The 22,950-nt window shown below is 49.9% G+C and overlaps 1 protein-coding gene across 7 annotated transcripts in view; it reads left to right on the plus strand.

Annotated features, from left to right (window-relative positions):
- The window catches only part of ELAVL4 (ELAV like RNA binding protein 4), a 194,591-nt gene that overhangs the window by 112,293 nt on the left and 59,348 nt on the right, over window positions 1–22,950 (plus strand). For 3 of the 7 annotated variants that reach the window (XM_032966257.2, XM_032966254.2, XM_032966260.2), the window contains exons 2-3: window positions 6,536–6,821; window positions 18,460–18,563. In XM_032966257.2, the coding sequence (XP_032822148.1) occupies window positions 6,536–6,821; window positions 18,460–18,563 (390 nt within the window). The remainder of the gene's footprint in view (window positions 1–6,535; window positions 6,822–18,459; window positions 18,564–22,950) is intronic. The other 4 variants (XM_032966258.2, XM_032966256.2, XM_032966255.2 and 1 more) reach the window with 2 other exon arrangements.

Below are 22,950 nucleotides of genomic sequence, written 5' to 3' on the forward strand. Positions count from 1 at the left end.
GGAAATTCCAGAATCTCGCCCCCATCGTTTTATCCCCCGCCCCGGGGTGTGGGATCGAACCGGGACCTCTGGAATCGCAAGCCCAAGTGGCGCTCACCGTTACGCCGCGGCCGCTAAAGGCGCCTTGTGCCGGAATATCGTCCCGAATGCGCCCGGTCTCGCCAGGGTTCGGAAGCTAAGCGGGGTCGAGCGTGGACGGCGCTCGGTGGGTGTGGGAGCCCGCCGTGCTCCCCCAAGCGGGTCGCCGTGGGCGGCTGCGGGGCCGATGCAGCGGGGCTGGACATCTGGAAACAAAGAAAAAAAGGGCTTTATAGCTCATCGGATTTCTCCAGTACAAATAAATATTTCGATTCAGGGCAGCGTAGCGCGGGGCAGCAAAACGAACCGTCGTGGCCGCACTCGTCCACATCATCCACGCTCCGGCGAGCTTCACCAACCCTCGCTGTGACCGCCGTGGGGAAGTATGGCCCAGGCGTGATGGAGGCCGCCCCTCCGGCAGTGGAGTGACGAGCAGGAGCTGTCCATGTGCACGGCTCGGGGAGTGAGACGGTGAGGGGAGGGGGTGTGAGAGTAGCATCCCCCGTGTTAGCTCGGGGCGTAGCGACGATCGTAGCGACGATCGTACTCGCTCAGTCTGCCGCGGGGGTGACGCTCGCACGTCCACAAATGAACAGAAATCGATCGCCACAAATGAATCGCGAGACCTCGCTGATCTCGTCAGGGAGCGTAAACCATCGCGCGTACTCCGCTCATCCTCGCAGCAGCGGCAGCAGCAGCAGCAGCAGCGGCTTTTGGCTCGCCATCGAACAAAGACGGTGGGTCACCGCATCGCGCGGCGCTTTCAATGTGCTTCTGCGGCCGTCTGGAACGCTCTTCCTTCCGATATTAGGAAGACACTTTTAAATGCAGATTGACAACTCGTTTCTTTAGAACTGCTTTTTGTGTTCAGTTTGTTGTCCTTCACCCGCACCTCCGATTACCTAGTTTGGCGACGTACGGTGCGAAAGAAGTTTAACATACGTACGTTCATCCGTCCGTCCGCGTGTTGACACATCGCGGTTTTTTGTTTAATTTACAAGATGCGTTTACTTATGAACGTTTTTTTAAATAAATTCTTCCTCCTAGCGATTTCACAGTTGTTCTATTCATGGATCTCTCTCGAGTTTCCCGAATCTGTGTGAAATGAGACGTGACGAGCGTGTAAGGTGATTATCAACTTTTTTCATGGTGCCGGCGGCCGGTCGCGCTCATGACATCGCGAGTGATGCTCGCGACGGTTGCGTTGCGGATCGTGAAATTCGATAACGCTGAGAGACGGAGCGAACTCTAATTAATCCGTCTCTCTCCGTGGACGTATTTCTCAGACGCGTCTCCCTCCCTTCGGCTGAGCGACACGGCGGCGAGACCTTAACTACCTTGCCTTAGATTTATTTTCCGGGCCCTCTGATGTTTCCCTCCACATTTAGAATTGAACGGCTATTTGGCTGCTATAAATATCCACGTGATAGGCCACTTCGTTGCGCTATCATTTGTGATCGCCAGGTCGCTACTGACAAAGAGATACATAGCTAAGTGGGCCTTACCTGGTAAAATATTTTTTTATATATATAGTTTACACTGCCGCTCTACAATTATCACTTCGCGGTGTTGTTATTGCTTTATTTTCAACGCAACACGAGCTCGGTACAGAGCACCGATCACAGAACAACAAGGTGGGGTAGGGTGGGGGTGGTGGTGGCAAAAAATCCGCGAACAAAATCCGGAAATTGACGCCGTGGCCGGGCTTGGGTGAAGAGGGGGTGGCTTTGGCACACTTCCCCACACAGGTGCGGGAGGAGGCACTTCTAGCAGAGAAGTGAACATTTATATGGGGGGGTGGGGGGAGTTTGTGGGGGGGGGGAGATAACTAACATGACAGTGGGATGGTAAAGAGGGGGAGGGTACGAGGGGGGTTGGGGGGGCATTCTTAATGTCTGTAAACCACACAGCGCCACCTTCCCTTGAGCAGTGCCAATGTGCACACTGTCGAGCCGCTAAAGTGCACCGTCAAGTCTCAAGTTGTTTAATTATCCCAATTAAAACCAGCTCGTTGCAACAATCGCGCACATGTTTTCCAGCAAGAAAACAAAAAGTCTCACGTGAACCCCCGGGTGCGCACCTTCTTAGTGCTGTACGTGTTCATTGACGTGTGTGACCGGCTGTGAGTGGTGAACGTGTTCATTGACGTGTGTGACCGGCTGTGAGTGGTGAACGTGTTCATTGACGTGTGTGACCGGCTGTGAGTGGTGAACGTGTTCATTGACGTGTGTGACCGGCTGTGGGTGATGTACGTGTTCATTGACGTGTGTGACCGGCTGTGAGTGGTGAACGTGTTCATTGACGTGTGTGAACGGCTGTGAGTGGTGAACGTGTTCATTGACGTGTGTGAACGGCTGTGGGTGATGTACGTGTTCATTTACGCCTGTGACCGGCTGTGAGTGGTGAACGTGTTCATTGACGCGTGTGACCGGCTGTGAGTGTTATTTGAAAAACTGCGTAAGTCATAGATTTCGAATGTTTGCGTACGCGTTATTACGTGTGTGTCTCAATCAGCACCCTGGAAACATGTTCCATCTCAAGGGATTATCCAGGTGAAATATATATTTTTATATTGAATTTAAAAGTACATTGCATTCCAAAATAATAACTCCTAAAGTACAACATCATTGCAATCGCATAATTCGTTAGGCAGTGCAAACCTATTGGCAGCGAATTGATATTCCATGATAGTTTAATTAATATCATTGTCAAAACGGTTATGCTGCATCCATCTATTGCCAGTCCTGGTCCTGTGGGTACCGGCTGTGATTGCCTGTAGGGCTATTTCTCAGCAACGTGACATAATCGTTCCGGAAATTAAGTCAATAATTTGAATTCCAGCTTAACACGCATTGTAAAACTTCACACCAAAGCCCCGCAGACATTTTAATCAAATAAAGAAAAATCCATTAGGGAAACTTTCAGCTTCGTGACCTGTGTCGGTTTTAAATGCCATGAACGGTGAATATCTACTAAGTTGTGGATTTTCTTGTTGTTTGTTGAGTAACGTCTAAATTAATTCCCGCTGCACTCCCCTTGGCAAATCTTTACAATGCGACTGAGCTCCGATTTGTTTGTGGGCCAAGGTGCATGCCCACGGAGAAAAGAGACGTTCATATGATCTTCAACCTTATATTTGACGGTGAACATCGTGGACCAAAAAAAAACGCGACGCATTTGTCAATAACACCGTGGCCTTAAAAGACAACAAATATATAATAGAATAGGTGACGTCTTGGGCAATGGTTATTGGCCTTTTGCATATATACATGTTTTTCTTTTTAAGACCACAGTGTTATAGAAGCATGTGCTGCGTTGTTGTTCGTTAATCAGCATCACCAAACAATGTTTCTCATTGTCGAGAAACGCTCTTGATTTTATTTCGCACGTAACGCAAAAATGGATGGCCAACAATGCCGCCAAGCGAGTCGACAGCCTTCCAATGGATCGACTTTGGGAGCTCTCCAATGCGTTTCCGGCTCGGACCTGTGTGCCGTTAGCCACGACGTCCGACGTTTCTCTGGACGCGCTGGGAGTGTCTTCAGGAGCTGTTGTGAATCGTTCCTGACGGTCACAGCACGCAGGAGCCAAACGTCGGGGCATCGTGCCCAAGGAAACGCGGCAATCATGATTTCATTAGCATCATCGTAATCATCATCATCATCATCCGTGACCACCATAATATATCTATGGCAGGATGAAGGACCTTCCCAGGCGTGATGAATGGGAAATTAAAGACACCAGCCATAGCAGTACGATTGTGGCCATGAAACCCAGACTATGGACCATGTAGTAAACCACTGTGGTCTGTGCTGCTTCAACGGAGGAGGAAGAGGAGGAGGACTCCGCGAACTCTTTCTCTCCTGATGCCCTCTCGTCATGGTTAGCAGCAGACCTCGACATTAGATATTTAGCTCCGGAACACATTGCTGCCATTCACAAGACGAGATAGTCTATGGGCGATGTTAATCTATGGGCGATGTTAAACTATGGGCAATGTTAGTCGATAGGCAGTGCATCAAGCTCCTGAACATATTGCCATCATACGCAAGAATGGAATCGAATAGAAAGTTTCATAACACTGAGAAACACATGTAACATAACACTCGTTATTTGGCTAAAACACATCTTGATATATAGAGGACTGCAGAACTTTGGCAATTATTGGCGCCAGCTCATCGCTGCCTGGCTGCTGCCTTCCTGCTCGTCTGTGGTGCCTCAGCGATCGTGATGTGCAATTGGCATCAACGACTACGCGAGATATAAAACTCAATATTACGATATTATTACAATAAAAAAACATTTGTAGAAAACAAAATGCGTTGTTTTGCCAATTTCCAATACAATGAACACAGAATTTTCAAGATGTATAATTCGTTTCTTTTGGGTTACATCGTTAGAGGCATTATGTCAGTGTTTGTTGTTGTTTTACTATAACCTTCCACCACCCAGCGGCAGAGCCAATCAAATCAAGTTCGTCACGTGGGCAAGTAACGCCAATTGAATGTTGGAAAGCGACCGAGACTTTGACAAAACCTGCACGACGTTTCGCTGGAGAATGCGTCCGGCATCGTCACGTGTGAACAAAAACTCAGTTCTTGCGTTCGGCTGACACTGGCACTCACTGGCCATGGTGGTGACTGGCAGCATTTGCCACTCTAGGTGGCACCGACTTACGTAGCCAACCACGTGAGTTTTTCGAGTGTCTATGTGGATCTATGTGAGTGTATGGGTCTCTATTGCAGCCGTTAGCGCATTGCGCTATGAACCCGGCAAACCAAGTTCGATTCCCGCTCATGGCCAACACCAGTGACGAATATCTGAACCGGCCCTAGGCCTCTCCTTGCTTGACTCAGCCTCAAATTAGTACCTGGTACACTGTGTAAACATCGCCACTAGGGAGACAAAGGCAGCGTGGCATGGTGCTGGTCACCCACTCCCACGTATACCATTCCGGTCTTCATAGGTGCTTGCAGTCTGTTAAGGCTATATGGGGGATATTTGTATTTTTATATATTTTACATATCAATGTGAGTGTATGGGTCTCAGTTTAAGTTTGTGGGTTGCGCGTGTATGTCTATATAATGAGGCACGGTATAGACAGAGGCGCACCGTGAAGTAAAACCAGAGTGGCCGACCCCGCGCATTAGCGGAACTTCTCCCTTCGGAGACGAGGGTAGAAAATTGGCATTTGCAAGATTTTGCACGTGGCTTTAATAGCGTCTCAGTGCAAACGATGTTGAAACCCGCCTGTTCAACTCCTCAATACTCCTTACGTGCACGCGTGAGAGTGTCTCCCTGAATGAGCGGTCAATGCTGAGTCCACCGTTGCCTCTACCACCCGGCCACTTGAGGTTCTCATAAAAGCACAAGGCCACGGACGTGCGTAGGGCTCAAGTCAAGCCCGTTGAACATTGAGCGCGTCCATGAATCTGGGCGGCTGCGTTCGTTACATTACTAGTCACTCACCGTGTTGCGCGTGCGTGCGTGCAAGTGTGCAATGAGCATTGGCGATGAGCGACATTGCGATTGAAACTGATACAATGCCCCCCCCCCCTCCATCGACTGGACGGGCATTGATCTCGGCGAAATGATCTCAATGGGCAATCACTTTGGGAATTGATCTGCATGCAATCAGCGGAGCGGACGTAATTGCGAGCGATTTCAATAAAAAGTGAATGGCGATCGCACGAGACTGATCGATCGCAGGGGAAGTGAATGGAAGCTTCGCGTTGACAATTGATCACGGTGAGCATTTGCTGCCTCTCTTAGAAATGGACTGGACACCGTAGCACAGCTCAAATCCTGTTGGCGCACGCGCAGGCTCTGCTGTCCTTGGCTACCGCATACCAGCTGGATGCTTTGTGAATGAGAAAGACTTGAAAGGTATCGCCAAAGTCCGCCACCAGTGGTCTCGGAGTGGCATCATGGTGGCATCGCGCGAGGGCTGTGACGCCACACGCGATCGATGGTAGCCGATGACTGAACGGCACGACTGAAAATAATACGAATCGTAATCGATTGCTCGCTTTTTTTCTTATGTGATGAGATCCATCGTCATTTGCAGACGTGAATTATTCGAATTGGTACATCGTCACCATAATCGTCACAACATCACTATAATCGGTAAAACATCATCACCATAATTGGTACATCGTCACCATAATCGGTAAAACATCATCACCATAATCGGTACAACATCACCATAATCGTCACAACATCATCACCATAATCGGTACGACATCACCACAATTGCCCCGCCACCAAAGGTGGGCCACCGCCGTAATTTTCCTCTGCGCCAGGGCGCAGGCCGAGCTGTCGTTGTGCCGCAACGGCGGCTTCCGCGTTTCTCCCGACAATCGGGCAGCGAACGGACGCGCATCTCCCCCCCCCCCCCCCTCTCTCTCGCACGCGTGCCTGGGAGGGGGCTTCTAATGTGCCGTGCTTTTCTCACCAGCAGGTACTGGCGGCCATGGAGACCCACCTGGCAAACGGATCGGTGTGCGGCGGCCCGGCGAACGTTGGGCCCAACTCCGGCGGCGGGGGCGGGGGGGGCGGCGGCGCCGGCTGCCCGCTGCTGGGGCCCTCGCTGCAGGCCGCCGGCTCCTCCATGGAGGACAGCAAGACCAACCTCATCGTCAACTACCTGCCGCAGACCATGACCCAGGAGGAGATGAAGAGCCTGTTCGGGAGCATCGGCGAGATCGAGTCGTGCAAGCTGATTCGGGACAAGATCACAGGTGGTTTGTTATTTTCCAGATTTTTTTTTTTTTTGCCCTGGAAAGGTCGCCCGCGGTTGGCCGTGCTGGAGCGCTCTGCCGGTACCACTGAGCGCTTCGTCCAAGCCAGAAGCGCCACTCTTGCACTGGGGAGCGAGGGGGGGGTGGAGGGCGACTGCACAGATTTATCCCTCCATGCGCTTCTATCCTGCGCCACTTGTCTAGTCGCGTACCACTCCCGTTACGTACGGAGCCATTGAGTTACTCAGAGACCCCCGTAGAGCGCGCATGCACTTTCACGATACATGAGCAAAAAGAGCACCGGAGAAATACACAGCGGCCCCTTGACTTGCATCTTGTTTTAAGCCAGAAGTCCCACGTGTCGTGTCAAATCAAATCCTCCGCCCTCAGATCTCGTTCTGCCGCGTCCTCCCACCTCACTCTCGGTCTCCCTCCCGTCCTTCTCCCCTGCCGCGGGTGGCATTTCCATGGCTCCTCTCAATTCGACGCCTTCACACCTTCTCAACATGTGCCTAAACCATCCGAGTCTTACTTCCGTTACCTTCTGAAGAATATTCATATTCTCTATCACGCATAAGCTAACTTGTTTTTTGTGTCGTAAGAGACAAAATCAGGTTCTTGAGTTGCGAGTTTGACGAGTCTCACTCAGCCTTGTCATGAATGGCTGAATTTAAATAAAATATTGGCCAAAATGGTGTTCATCTCGATCAGGGGCACTGAGCCCATGAGTGGAAATTCTACATTCCTTTGGCAGGGCCCGGTATAAACTATAAAGTGATGCATGTTGACTTCCAACAAAGCCATGTGCGTTTTTTTTTCATGACCCTGGATGGACGATGATCTGGGTGGACCAAGGGCAGGGGATTGAACCCAAGTGCCGGTCCCTCGCTCGATCCGCAGCGCCGGGCAGCGCAGCCTCGGCTCAAACGGCGGTCACTCAACGCGTCGGGCTGCAATTACAATGCGGCAACGTTAGCCGCCTTCATTAGGATTATCCACGGAAGTGAGCGCTATGAATAGCCTGATTAAAGTAAGTAAATAAATGCATATAGATCTGCTTAAGCTGCCCACAAAACCGAAAGGTGGTTTTAAAAAATAATAAGCACTTCGAAATTCCAATTTCACCACTTTCCGCGGTTATTCTTGGGGAGGCTTGTTCGGTGATTAGCACGCGTCCTGGAGAGCTAACTATACAAATAAATGGGACCCCCAATTTTTCCCACAGCCAATTTATATGGAAATAGGCAGCTGATTGTCGCGCCAACGAGGACACACTCGCAAGCGGTTGCGTGTTTATTTTTTTTGCTTGCTTCATCGCGCTGCGATCACCCCCCCCCCCCTACCCCAAGCATCCGGGATTTACACGTGGAGAGAGCGTATTTGCGTTGTGCGCGCACGCACACGCACTGGCCCCCGTCGCGCGTCGCGCAGCCCGACTTTGCAGCGTGTCGCGAGCGTCGCGAGCGTCGCGTTCGCCAGTTCAACCCCTGCCCTTTGTCTCACAAACGGCCGAGGCCCCGTCGGGGTCCCGCTCGTCGTCGCTGGCGCCAGCGTGCTGTGGCGACGCGGGGTTTTTTTTAATTTTTATTTCCAGAGTTGCCACTTGGGTAACATTGCAAGAGTCGATGGGGGAGGGGCCTGGGTGGTAATTGTGACGCTAAGATTACCGAGGGCCAACCCCACTGACCTGTTCTGGGAAACCACTGTCTGCAAAAATGAGAAGACGTTTCACCCTATCTGGCGATACAACAGGCGGTGTTAGGATGTTCAAACACCTTTTGCAAGGAGTTAAGTCCGCATTAACCACACGTACGTGTGGATAAACGTACAGACAAACATGATCCGACAATATGTGCATTGTCTTTGAAACTGATTTGCCTACACGGGAGACGCACTTCTTAATGGCCTCGTATCACCAGTGTCAGACCAGAGAACGCCACGTATCAGAGCATTTATAGTTCGGGTTAAACAGCTACATCACGGGTAAAACCAACTCTAATTTTTCATACTTTGATGCTGGCAAAAAAGGGTCCCACGATATCACCACCGTCACCCCGGGTGACTCGTCTGTCCTCGGGAGTTGTACCGCACTGTGGGCCCAAGACCAGAGAGCTCCCTTAAAGCCACCACTCTCAGGTCACTTCACCCAGTTGTCAATTTGAGTGTTTTGAAGCTTTCATGACTGCAGGAATCCATACCCTTTGGTTATTTCGGTAAAGTCACGTAGGTAGAAATAAAATTAAACGAAACAAATCACGACGTTTCGATCAAGCGGTCGTCATCAGGCGTTGCTATGACGACCGCTTGTGTTGCGATCAAAACGTGGTGATTTGTTTTATTTGATTTGATTTCTACCCACGTGACTTCACCGAAAGAACCAAAGAGTCATTTAAGTGTTGCTTTGGGGAGTGAAAACGGGAGTGAGTCAGAGTCCTAAGGCAGTGGGTGAAAATTCCACTTTCCTACGGTAGGGCACGTGTCTCTCGAAAAAACAGCAACTGTTGGTTTGCGGAGAGCGGTGGTGTAATTTGTTGAGAAACCGATGCTTCACTGTAACACATATCTTAGCAACCCGTGTAGAATTCCAAATCAGTGGAAAATTTATATCTCAGTCTATGGTATATAATTATATTTTAATTTAAAGCTTTCGTGACTGCAGGGATTCATATTCTTGGTTCTTTCGCTAAAGTCACATAGAAGCGAAACAATAAAATAACAAAAATATAAAACAATAAAATTCTCACGACGTTTCGACTGCAACACAAGCAATCATCATCAGGAGTGAAGACCACAGGAAGAAAATTTGAAAAAAGTGGCGTTTTTTAACGTTAGCACCACGGAGAGCGATTTGGCAGTTATTCAGTAGGCTCACATGACATTGACTTCTCCAAGACAGAGGTTCTCTGCAAGCCATCTGGCTACCATGAGAGATTCGTTCATGAAGCTATCCACATATACAAACACAGAGACAATTTCAGCCGAGAAGATGGATTCTGGTTTAGCAATCATTGGAAGGATTTGATAAACCATTTCGGGTCTTAATTGATTGTTCACGTTTACGGTGGCTTTCAGACCGCATCCATTCTTTTCGTCTCCCCCCTCCTCTTTTCCGAACATAGATGGACTCGTCCATCTGAATAACTGCCAAATTGCTCTCCGTGGTGCTAAAGTTAAAAAAACAACCCGCCACTTTTTTCAAAATTTCTTGCTGTGGTTTTCACACCTGATGATGATTGCTTGTGTTGCAGTCGAAACGTCGTGAGAATTGTATTGTTTTATATTTTTATTATTTCATTGTTTCCCTTCTACGTGACTTTACCGAAAGAACCAAGAATATGTATATAATTATGTTTGTGTAGTTTCACCAGCAGGCGGGACTCATATTGCCCATCGACTCTGGGGAGATGGTGACGATATCGGTGTTGGTGGTGGTGAGGTGGTGATGGTGACAATAGCGGTGTTGGTGGTGGTGATGATGGTGATGATGGTGAGGTGGTGATGGTGATGATTGTGACGATAGCGGTGTTGGTGGTGTTGGTGATGGTGGTGATGGTGTCGATAGCGGTGTTGGTGGTGTTGGTAATGGTGGTGATGGTGTCGATATCAGTGTTGGTGTTGGTGAGATGGTGATGGTGACGATAGCAGTGTTGGTGGTGGTGATGGTGATGATGGTGATGATGGTGGTGATGGTGATGATGATGGTGATGGTGGTGATGGCGATGATGGTGATGATGGTGATGATGGTGGTGATGGTGATGATGGTGGTGATGGTGGTGATGGTGATGATGGTGATGATGGTGGTGATGGTGATGATGGTGGTGATGGTGGTGATGGTGATGATGGTGATGATAGTCATGATGGTGATGATGGTGGTGATGGTGAGGTGATGATGGTGATGATGGTGATTATGACGCTGATGTTGATGATGATGATGGGTGGGAAAACAACATTCTTACTCATAATTGCGCAACCGGGAGTTCCGCTCTCTGTCGGTGGTGGCAGCTCCACATTTCCCTGGACGGGGGCAAGTTTAACCACGTGAAGACTGCTGTAGACTTCCTTTATAAAGTGGCACTCACGTTATGAAACCACTGAGGTATGATGGGCCGCGTTGACCCCTAACCAGTATTTCAAATTTATCAGAATAACACTGCACCGCCTGGCCAGATCATATGTGCTAACACATAAGGGGCAAATATAATACAAGTATAACGAATCTGAGGACGTGTAGTGTGCGTATGCATGTTGAACTTCTTTCACACCGTACGTAGCATCGTAGTTTGTGCACTGCACTTTGAACCGCGATAAACCTCTTTAAACGATGCCTGGCCAGGGCCACGCGATTCAGATTTCACTCTATCAACGGTGAGTGATATCTGAATCAGTCCTTGGCTCCGTCACTGACCAGTGTAGTGAAGGATGGTCAAACAATGCCCACGATCAACACTGTGTGTGGGTAGCAGGCCTACGTCCGGCAGTGGATTGACAGAGGCCTTTCTAAAATTATGATTCGTAACTAATGTGTGCACATTCCATTTACAGACTTGCCTCCAAGAGGGTACATTTGCAGGCATGCACGCTCTCACCCCAAGTAGCGCGTCGACAACACGCATGCCGCAGCATCAAAGGGGCCGGGCATAAAAATATATATATCCGAAACGTACTCGAACAAAAAAAACACGCGCCAAGCCGGCTATAAAAGGGCTTGCGCGGAAGAAGAAAATAATGAAATAATGCAATGAATGGGGGGGGGGGGGGGGGGGAAGAAAAAAATCATAAAAGTCAAACGTAAAATGAAGGCGGTGGAGCGTGGGTGTTCGGGCTGGTGCGTGAAGTCTCTTAATTTCATCGTTGAGTGGCGCGGGTAGCAGCAGCGGCAGCGCCAAATGGCTCTCCCACTCCTCGCCTCGCCGAATCACTCCCAACGGGGGGGTGGGGCGGCAGTGAAGGGGGGGGGGCGGTGGGGGGGGGGCTAGGCATAATAAAATCAAGCTAAAGTTGAGGTGCCCCAAGTAGCGCAGCAATTCCCCACCCCCTTTCCCCCCCCCCCGGGAGATTCAATGAAATATCAGCTCGGATTCAGGTCCTACCGAACCAGCCAAAAAAAGAAAATCGAAATTAATGTAAAAGGCTAATTAATCTCTCTCAGTTTAACACCTTAGGCTTTTCGCGACAAATATTATCCATAATAATTGTAAATACTCTCCGACACACTGGTGTGCTGAACTAGTAACGAATTGGCACGTTCTGTTTACGTGACAAACCTTACTAATTGGCTGTAATCGGGTGGTGGCGGGTTTAACGACACATTTACATCTACGCGATTTATCCCAAAAAAAAAAAACCTCTCGTGGATAATCTCTCTGACCTCTATCTCGTCTGCAGCTCTCTGCTCTCCCCTTACCACATTGTGTCGACATCTCTCATTCCGCGGACAGCTCGCTTGCTCGCTCTCTCTCTCCTGTCTCGTCTGCATCTCTCGTCTTTTCTTTTTTTGGCTTACAAACAGCCAAACGCGCCGTCCGTTCAGTCGAGCAACGGAATCGATAATCGGTGGAGTCATCGATTGCCTCTTAGATGACTGGAGAGCTTCCTTGGTTCGAGCGGTGAGCTGCGCTGGTTACCTGCAAACGCGGTGGCCAGAAAGAAACCACTTCCCTGCGACCGCGCGGAGGTGTGGCGGCAGCGGTGGCAGCGGCAGTGGTGGTGAGAACTCACGACTCACAGTTTGAAAGTCCCAAAATCGATTCCACATCAGGGTGTTGGCTCAAACCAATCATTCATCCAGGGGCGATTAAATAAGTACACGAGTACTTATTTACAAGTGCTTGTGAGATCTCAACTGATGGGCTTTTGTTTGAATGGAGATACCGGTCACTGCCATGGGCAATGTTGCATTTCCATCTTTGGCTTACGGTAAAAAGAGGGGGGCGTATCGCCTTGCGCGCTGCACTTTGTTTTAGTGGCGAGAGAGAGACGGCGACGATGTCTCCCGAACGGATAAAAGCCAACACGTCCTGGCGGATGGTGCTGGCCGTGGCCAGAAATGAAGCGAGAACGGAACGAGAACGGAACGATCGGAGGTGCAGCACAGAGTGGTGGAATCTGGCGACGGGGATTGTAAATCAGGTATCGAATAGTACGGGCGTTATTAGTTGGACGCGCTCGCGTGCGTGTCTGCGCACGGTAGTGTATTAGTAGCGTAGCGGTTAGCGCGCCCTGCGCTATCAACCTCTGCAATCAGAGTTCGATTCCAGCTCACGGCCAACACCGGTGACGATTATCTGAAGTCGGGTCCTGGAGCTTCCCTTAGGTCGACTCAGCCTCAAATGCGCGAGGAGTTGTTAACTTCTCCATGGGGGGAGACAAAGGCGGTCCGGCGTGGCGCTGCCACCTACCCCCTTCGTGTGCCGTTAGGTGCTACTCGCTCACAGCACTTGCCCCAAAAGTCCGTTCAGGCTATACGGGCGATCTTTGTCTGGTGTGTGCGTGGGCACGTGACAAAAGCTTGGCGGACGGAATAATAATAATAATAAAATAGATGGTGATGGTGATGGCCAACTGCAAGAAGTAGTAAAAAAAAAGTAATTTCTTAAAGGCAGTGAAGCTTGTCACGTTTTATTACTTCTCTGCCAACAGCTTAGTCAGATGGTCTTGCTTGGCAGGCCTTGGCGGGCAGGGGAATAAGGAGGGAGGGATTATTTGATTATATTTGGGTCCTCAACGGACGTGAGACACGGCCGCAGCTCCACCCGCCCCCCCCCCCTCTCACACCTCCCCGTTGGACCGCCGTGCTTTCAGAAACTCGAGAAGAGCTGTCGGGGAAAGAGAAAAAAAACCGGGCGCTGAGAGTCACGCGGACGGTGTCTCGGAACTCTGCCGCGTACGTGCCGCCTGAACAGTGCCACGGCGATCGCCCCTGGCGCCACGTGTCCACAAGCTCGGCCGCAGGCCCCCCAAAAAAACGTCGAGCGGCCTGCCACAAGAACGGCTTGGGGGGGGGGGGGGGGTGGGGTTGGGGGTGGCGGCTGTCGACGTCGCCAAAGACTGTGGAGTTCGCGCGTTTGGATTGCAGAGCTTGGGAAAGAGAGGACGGTTGGCGGCAGGGAATCTCCAAAAGCGGAGCGGTGCTAGGGAAGAAGCGACCTGCGGCGTGCGGTGGTGAAACGCAGCGCGGATTGCAGGGTGCCGGTGGGGGCAGTACAGCAAGTAGGCTGCTGCGTTATATCCGTGCGTATCTATTTCGTTACGAGGAGTTCCCGCCACTGGAATGTCGGTTTTCTTGCGTTGTTCTGGTTTCGCCCCACACTAAGCCGTGCTTAGTTGAGCAGCGGACACACTTTGACTTGAACGATGAGTCCAGAACCAGAAACCGTAGGTCGACGGCCCAAGCGTGTTCACGCTGAAGACGAACGTCGTGGTGGCGGCAGGGCGCTTGCCACTCGTCGCAGAGATCCGCGGTTCGAGCCAGGAGGCCGACCTGGTTAACACCGCGAGCGCATTACCCGTTAAATACCACGCTCCGTCGGCTTCAGAGTGGACCCTGAAGAAACCGTGACGTCATTCTGCAAATGGTAGGCCATGTGCGCCTGCAGCGTCATTGTCCAAATTTACTAAATTTGATCATTAAAAAAATCAGATTTCTAGATTGGGATTACACAGCAGCAGCAGCAGCAACATCGCCCCTTTCCCCTAACCATCTATGCTCATGACTCCCTGCCCCAGTGCCTTCCTTCCCTCTGACTCTGCCTACCCACCTCTCTCTCCCTCTCTATTAAATAAGCATGCCCACTGCTTCTGTACAGCGTTTTAATACGTAATAAGTATACTATATTACACCATAAACCACAACAAAACGTCTCAGAGTGCAGACGTTTTTATTCTATTTTTTGCCTAGGGGGATGCCCTAATGGCAGCCCGTCCCTGTGATTGTCAATAGCTTGTATCGGTTTGCTAATCCACGTTTTGAGATGCAGTTATGATCCGATGCCACAATATTTACACGTATTCTTTACTACTCACTCGCACCATTGGGCAGCGCTCATCTCCCTGCTCAGAGCCGAGTAATGAAAATCCCACATTCCTGTGGCATGGTCCAGTCTGTACATATAACAGGGCGCCACGGTGGCGAGATGTTAATTACCTCGCCTGGGATACAGGAGCTCGTGGGTTCGATCCCGACCACTGACGCCTGCTGTATATTTGCAGTTTGCATGTTCTCCCGGTGGTCGCGTGGATTTTTCTGCAGGTTCTCCAGTTTGAGAGTATTTTGCTGCTATACATGTCCACGTGATGATAAGCCACTTCGCTGAGATATCATTTGTGATAGCCAGCTGGCTTCTGAAACGGCTCAGTGGGCCTTACCTGATTTAATAAAAAAAAAGATTTCGTTGAACGGAGACCGTCAAATTTATTCCGTAAGTTGCACCAATTGCATTAACCCAAGATGAGTAATGTGGCTGAGTTTACCCTCGCCCCGGAGAGCTGGCTCTAGCACTTGGAACTTTTCAGATTGTGAGTAAAAGCGCCGTAGCCATTTGCGGCCAGCGAGTAAGGCAGGCGAAGTGTTTACCTGACTTAAGCGGCGATCGCCACTGAACCCCAATTTGCACTGAGTGGAGCAAAGTCGGATCCTCCAGATTTAGCCAACCCAGAACTCTTTATTTTTGTTGCAAAGGTGCGTTTAGCCCATAATACAACTGCTAATGTAATTCACCGCCGCTTTATTTAGCCAGATGGAAGCCCGCCGAGATTCATTATTCTCTTTTGCAAAGGAACACCTGGGTAACCATGGCAACGGCGTGGAAATTTATTTATTTATTGCAAGTTTGTTGCGAGCAATTTCAACATTTGCATGCTGGGGTTTTATTGTGCCTGTAATATATGGAATAGATATTCCCCACATGCCAGATTTGTATCAATTTAAGCAAACACATGTCCGCAGAATATCCTGTACTTTTGTGGCTTTATCTATAATTTCATTTTCCACTGAGGTCTTCCTATCTATCTGCCTACCCGCCTACCCATCCACCTATCTACCTTCTTTTTAACCTATCAGTTAACCAGCCTACCCATTACTGACATCATCATCAGCCATGATCAATCCTCTGTTGGATGAAGGCCTCCTCTCGCACGATCCTGCGATGTAACGATCCACCCAGTACTTGCGCATGGGATGATTCCGTCGCTCCATCTCCTCGGTAGACGTGACACCTCGGACGCCTTCCGTTCCTCGGCTGCCACTCCGTTATTTATTCTCGACAATCGGGCATCGTCGTCCGTCTTCTAGCCGTGACGCGTCGTCCCGCCCAAGCCCTGCTCACTCTTCTCAACATTTTGAAAGGTGTCATTGCCACGCGTGCGTTCTCAAGTCTCTTCTCAGCTTCTCAGTGTAATTCCAAGCGTGCGTATCTCTCTGCGCTTCTTCATGCGATCAGACGTAACCCGTTTGCCAGCCCACATTTGCTCGTTGGTTCAACAACCCGACGACCCACCTGGATATAATCTACCGCTGTAGCTGACTTGTCTACCTTTGGTTGTCCACCCCCCCCCCCCCGCACATCCGATTAGCACGATTGGCTACGTGCGGTGCGAAATAAGTTCAACATGCATACTGTACATACCTTCCTATCCACTAGTCGACCCAGCAACAAAACATAGCTCGTCTCTCTATCGAAAATATAAAAATGTATCCACTTCCCTACTTGCCAACCTAGCTAGCTACCTCACTACTCCCTAGCTACCTGCACAAGTATCTGAAATTATTATTATTATTCCACCCCGTCCTCCCCCGCGTCATCGAAAGGTGGCGTCAACATTCTGCGCCCTCCCAAACACCTCCTTCGCAGATTCACGAGGCAAAATAAGACTTGGATTTTGGTGAACCCCCTCTCTCCTCCCCTCTCCCTCCCCCACCACCCCCACCACGTGGCCGCACACGCCCAAGGGCCCTGGGCCGACTCTGAACGGTCCCCCCCCGTCCCCCCCCCAACGTTCAGAGGTCACTTTTTTTGTTTTGTGAACGTCGATACGATTCAGCGTGTACGTGCTCTGACATCTGAATGCACCTGCATCTCAAGGACGTGCATTCGAGTTTATTAAATGCGAGTGTAATGGCAGCGAGAGGTTACAAGTCAATCTTGCTCGTTGTGAAATCGTAATGTGTAGCTATATATATATATATACTTATGTTGCATTCATGTACAATTGATTCTGATTTTCAACGTACAAAGGAGGCTCGTTCATCGCGGGAACTCATCCGGCGACTTGTTTTCCGTTTGTTGTGGCAATTCTTTATATATTTAAGATGAATGTTTTTCAAAAATGAATCTTTACTCGGGCAAATTCTAAGAACATAATACAGTCAGGTCTCAGAGCACGCGGCGGGGCTTAGGTTCCACGTTCCCCCGCGTAAGCGTGGATTCGCCTAAGTTGGAGTTCGCCTATACGAATGTAATATATCAAATTTAAGAGTGGATATGAAATGCATACAAATGTATACTTTTATTAAAGTACAGCACTGGACGGTAAATGATTCACTCATCATCGGCAGCATCCAGGTCAGATAGAAGACTATATTATTATTATTAACGCTATATTATTATTAACACTATATTATTAACACTATATTATTAACACCATATTATTATTAACACTTAATGTTATAAAACTCTATATTATTATAACATTATTAACACTATATTATGAAATAACATATTAGTATTAACAATATATTATTAACACTATATTACGACACTATATTTTTTGGACTAATTTCTTGCACTGGGCAATAGTTACGTGTCGGGGGATTTGACCCCTCGCTTCCTGTGCCGTGTGTGTAGCGAACGTCCGAGCCACAGAGTGTGAGTGAATCGGGGTCTCTCGTGTATGAGCAGGTACTCTGAGACCTCCCTCTAATTAATAATTATAAGTTGTTCTTTGCCTATTGCAGTAAGACAGTGAAATCTGCATTCATTTGTTGGTCGAAACTAAACATGGGGTTAGTCTTTTGATTTAAAGCTTTCGTGACTGCAGGGATTCATATTTAGTGGTTCTTTCGGTAAAGTCACGTAGAAGGGAAACAATAAAATAACAAAAATGTAAAACAATAAAAATGTGAGTTTTATATTTTTCATATTATGTTTAATATTTTATGTTTTATATTTTTATTATGTTATTGTTTCCCTTCTACGTGGTGACTTTACCGAACGAACCAAGAATATGAAGTTAATCGTTTGGACTGATGTCCAGACTTTACTGTTGGTGCCCAACATAACTCTTTGAGGGCCAAATAAACCAGCTACCAATTTGCGAGGGAGTCAAAATTGGTCGATTCCATTCGTGGCCTTTCAGCGACCAATATTCGGGCGCATAAATCAATTTCTGTTTCGGTCACAAATTGATTTCAATCGCAGCTGTGCACCCTTCACCACCCAACGCAGCCAAACCAGCCACGTGTTCACGTGGTGGGTGATCGTGTCTCGGTTTGATGTTGCTTTGCAGAAAACGGGCCGGTGTGTGTGTGTGTGTCTGTGTGTTGTCGTTATTCTGATGTGGGATTGTCTGCTGGGCGGGGTGGCTATGCGTGGAGCTGCTAATTCCCCCACCCACCTCCACCCACCCTTCCTCTCTACCCCTTCAGGGCAGAGCCTGGGCTACGGCTTCGTGAATTACGTGGACCCCAAGGACGCGGAGAAGGCCATCAACACCCTCAACGGCCTCCGTCTGCAGACCAAGACCATCAAGGTGAGGGCGGCCGGGCATCCGCGCGCGTGCGCCGCTCACGGCGTGACGGCAGTAGATTGCGATGCGATGCAATTGCACGCCGCGATGTGTTTGCCGTAGCGTTGTTAATGACCGGCAGCATCCCGCCAATTGCGAATGCGTACACGGAGATTGACGACTTCATGAACTGATGACGACACCGCTTCACCACCCCAGCGTCTCTCGACGTCATCGCTCCGCTCGCCCTCCGCCTCGCCCAAGCGGCGTGACGTCAACGCCCCTCTCCTCACAACCCCGATGTAGTGGGACGTCGACCCTTCACCCAACACCTCCCCAGCGTCTCTGACGTCATCAACACCTAGTCCTCACAGCTCCCGCGTCTCTCGACGTCATCACTCCCGCCCTCCACCTCACACGTGCAGCGTGACGTCACAACCCCGATCTGGCGTGACGTTGATGACCTCCCCAGCAACTCTGACGTTATCAGCCCCCTCCCCCTCAGCCCAATCTCGCGTGACGTCATGCCGCTACGTTACAGACAGAGACACGCACGCGCGCGTTAGATATGGACACAACGTTCCAGTGCTTGTGCGCGTGCACTTAGGCATCGGCCAGTGATCTCAGTCAGCCAACCCATGGCGCCTGGGTCTGTCCCATGACGTCCTGCCAGCGGGCGTTAGACACTTCACGTGGCCTCAAGGTGCACGTAGCCTGGCACAAGCGCCGTGGTGACTGTCACCGCCACTGAGTGGCAAATGGCGGTTGTTGTTGCAGTTAGGTGCACTGTGGGGAGCGGTGGTGCAGTGGTTAGCGCACTGCGGTATGATCCCGGCGACACGAGTTCTACTCCCCTCCACGGCTAACTTCGGAGACGAGCGTCTGAACCGGTCCAGGGCCTTCCCTCGGTCGACTCGGCCTTAATTGAGTACTGTACCTGGTACAATATCAGCACAGGGGAGATAAAGGTGGCCGGGCATGGTGCTGGCCACCCGTCCTCCCATGCGTCGTTTTGTCATTCATAGGGGGTCGCTAACAGCACTAAGCCCCAACGGCCCGTGTAGACTATGTGGGGGATCTTTGTGTGTGTGTGCACTGAAAATTATAATAATGCAATGCAATTGTGCATGGCATTGTGTCGTTAATATGTGTAGCGCATGCAATAGACGTATGGACGTGTATCCACATGTGTAATGTTAGAAAGCAAGTTAAAGGTGCTGGAGAAATGTGACATTGATCTTGAGAATGATATCACTGATGATGACTGATGATGATACAGCCACAACATCATCAGTTATGCAGCTTCCCATAACTCTTCTGTAAAGCTGTTATTACAGTAACTACATTACCGTTCCATTCGACATTTATAACCACAAACGCTAAAAGTGGATTCCCACCCACAAACAAATGGTACAGCACCACGACTCCTGCACAAATAATTTCACCTAGACAGGTTGTGCTTCGGGATGTACCATCGGGCACATAGGAGGTGGTGGTGGTGGTTATTTTGATAGCTCAGCGTAAAGCACCCCTCTGGGCCGTGCCACTTGGTGATGGAATCGCCCAGGAATAGACCCCCCCCCCCCACCCTCTGTAGACTCCACCGTTATCCCGCCTGTCATGGGGACAACAATGACATCAACAACAACAATCGGAATCACCACGCCCCACCCCTCTGTAGGCATCATCCACTAAGATCAGAAAGTTGCCGAGTGAGTAGGTGAGCATGAGCGTCACCGTGACGGCACGCGCTGGGGATGAACTGTACAGCTTCACCCATTGGTGAATCTCCTTCTAAAGTCCTGCCTCTTTACGGAGGCCGCTGGCTCCGTCCACAAGCTTCCAGCAGGAGCAGCAGTCCTCCACTCTTTGCCAATTGCCATCATCACCACCACCATAATCGGATCCCATCTGCTGCTGATGATTCTTCCGCATTCCTCTCCGCTCGAGAGCCCACCACCACCTCCTTCTCCTCCATTCCCATCAGTCGATCGTTTTTTTTGCCGGCTGTCCACTGCCTCCGTCGCCTTTCCCAGAGCGTTGGCGCTCAAAGGCCACCGCGGCGTCCTGTAGGATGCCCTGTGCACGGCACACCTTCTCCCTGCTTCTCGCAGAGCCCACTCCGTGATTTCCCGTCACGTTCATCGCCACGGCCGCATCACGGAGACTTGCGATGCGATCTTCCTCGGCTCCACGGTACAAAGGAAGCGGCACCATGACTGAGTCACCGATCTTGCTGATATTAAGCCAATATAATTAAGGGGGGTGCTCATATAATTGCTCGATACACGGATCGATTTGCAATGAATCGACACGGCAAATAATCCCCAAATTACGATGAGCCTGGTAAAATCACGGTGAACCCGGTAGTTTTTATGTTTGTTTATTATGGAACGACTGAGTTGGAATCGATACGATTAGACTAATCGATACGATTAGTCTCGATTAACGATCCACAGTGACCATATATGGGGGCGGGAATATTTCTGATCGGTGATGTGTACGATTGTATCGATCTATTACATCGCACATGCACGTTCCCGTACGTGCGCGCTCACGGACAAATTCGTGACCCTCCCCATCCATGCATCTATGCAAAACCGCGACCCTCCACATCCACCCATCCATTCAAATCCGTGACTCTCCCAAACCGCCCTTCCATCCGTTGCCATTACACTGCAAGACACGGCAGCCATCGCTTTCACAATATTTCAGTGGCCTCTTTGCTCAGAGAGTAAGAGGGGGGGGGGGGGTCTTTATTCGACATCAGTCAGAGTATCCGCAAATGGATCGCCCCGTGTTTAGGATGCAGTGTCCGGGGATTCTCAAAACTACCAATGCTTTCTAGTCGCAGCCGTTGGCACGGGTGTGCGTTATGTATCTGGCCACGAGCACACGAAGGAGGCCTTGTCGTGCCTCCTGGGTCATTGCTTGCACCTGCACGCACTTAACACGGACGACAAAGCGAGGGTTGGCAGATCACACACAGATGTTACGAAACTCATTTGCCGTGGGTGTTGGACGAGGTGCCCCTATTCCTGTCTCGCCGAGAGAAGGAAGTGCGGCAAAGTGCGGATCGATGGTCATCCGTCCCCGCTCTACGGGATAGAATGTTGGCCCCTCGAATGCGTGGGTTTTCCCAGGATGCTGCGGTGTCCTTCCCCATGTAAACTCTCATCAAGCGACTGATAACGCCTTGCTATATAGCGAGGACGGCAGAGCTTGGGCAATTGTTGGTAGCGCCAGCCCGCCACGCGGCTTGCTGCCTTCCAGCTCGTCTTTGGATGCGCATATATCGAGAGATGCAACTCGCATCAACGACTGCGCGATATACAAACTAAACATTGCTATTTTAATTGTTAGAAATAAAATGTATATCACACGCAACACGATAAACAAATTAAGCACACAAAGACACCTATAGTACGCACCTATAAACATGTGCGCATATACAGTCCCCTTGACAATCCACTGCTGGATGAGGGTCTCCCCATGCCGTTCATGTCGTGGGGGTTATTTGGCCATACTTCACCACTCTGGTCAGCGCGGGGTTTGGTTAAAAAATTGAGAGTGCAAAACTAGAGTAGAGCTGGTTTCGATTCCCTGCCAACAACGTATTATGAATATATATGCACAGTTAACGCAACAAACACATGCATTATATAAGACACACGCATGAATAGACAAAGACCTCCCATAGACATCGAGGGTAAGTGCTGCTAGCGAGCATCGATAATGCCCAGCATGACACACGAGGGGGTGATGCGCCCACAACAATGCCCATCCACTTTTTACCAAATGATAATGTTCACGCATTACACCAAGTGCTCATTTGAGGCTGAGGTGACCTAGCAGAGGTCCAAGACCGGTTGAAATACCGGATGCAAATTTATGCATTTCAGGGGCGGGAATTATACCTGGAATGATCAGAATCATAACGCAGCAAAAACAACAAAGATTTCCTATACAGCCTTAAAAGACTGTTGGGGCAAATTCTGTTCGCAAGCACCTATGAAGGTCGGCACGGCACACGATGAGGTGGGTGGCCAGCACAACGCCCGGCTGGCTTTGTCTCCCAAGTTGCGATGTTTACGCACCGCACCGGGTACTCAATTGAGGCTGAGTCGACCTAGGGGAGGCCCAGGGCCGCTTCAGATAAGTGTCACTGGTGTTGACTGTGTGCGGCAATCGAACACAGGTGGCCGGGTTCATAGCACAGCACACTAATCGTTGCAGTACCGCACCCACACACAGACACACACGGTTACACACACGGGTACACACACACACACAGAACGTAATTCACCTTTACGAGACTGCACTGCCAGAAAATAAACTTTAATAAACTGGGCTTGGACATATTTATTTTAAACGTCAAAGATCTTATCCAATGCAACACGGCCAACAGCGT

The sequence above is a fragment of the Petromyzon marinus genome, chromosome 35 (genome assembly GCF_048934315.1).
Source record: "Petromyzon marinus isolate PM22_M1 ecotype Great Lakes invasive population chromosome 35, UKy_Petmar_22M1.pri1.0, whole genome shotgun sequence".
NCBI lineage: Eukaryota > Metazoa > Chordata > Hyperoartia > Petromyzontiformes > Petromyzontidae > Petromyzon > Petromyzon marinus.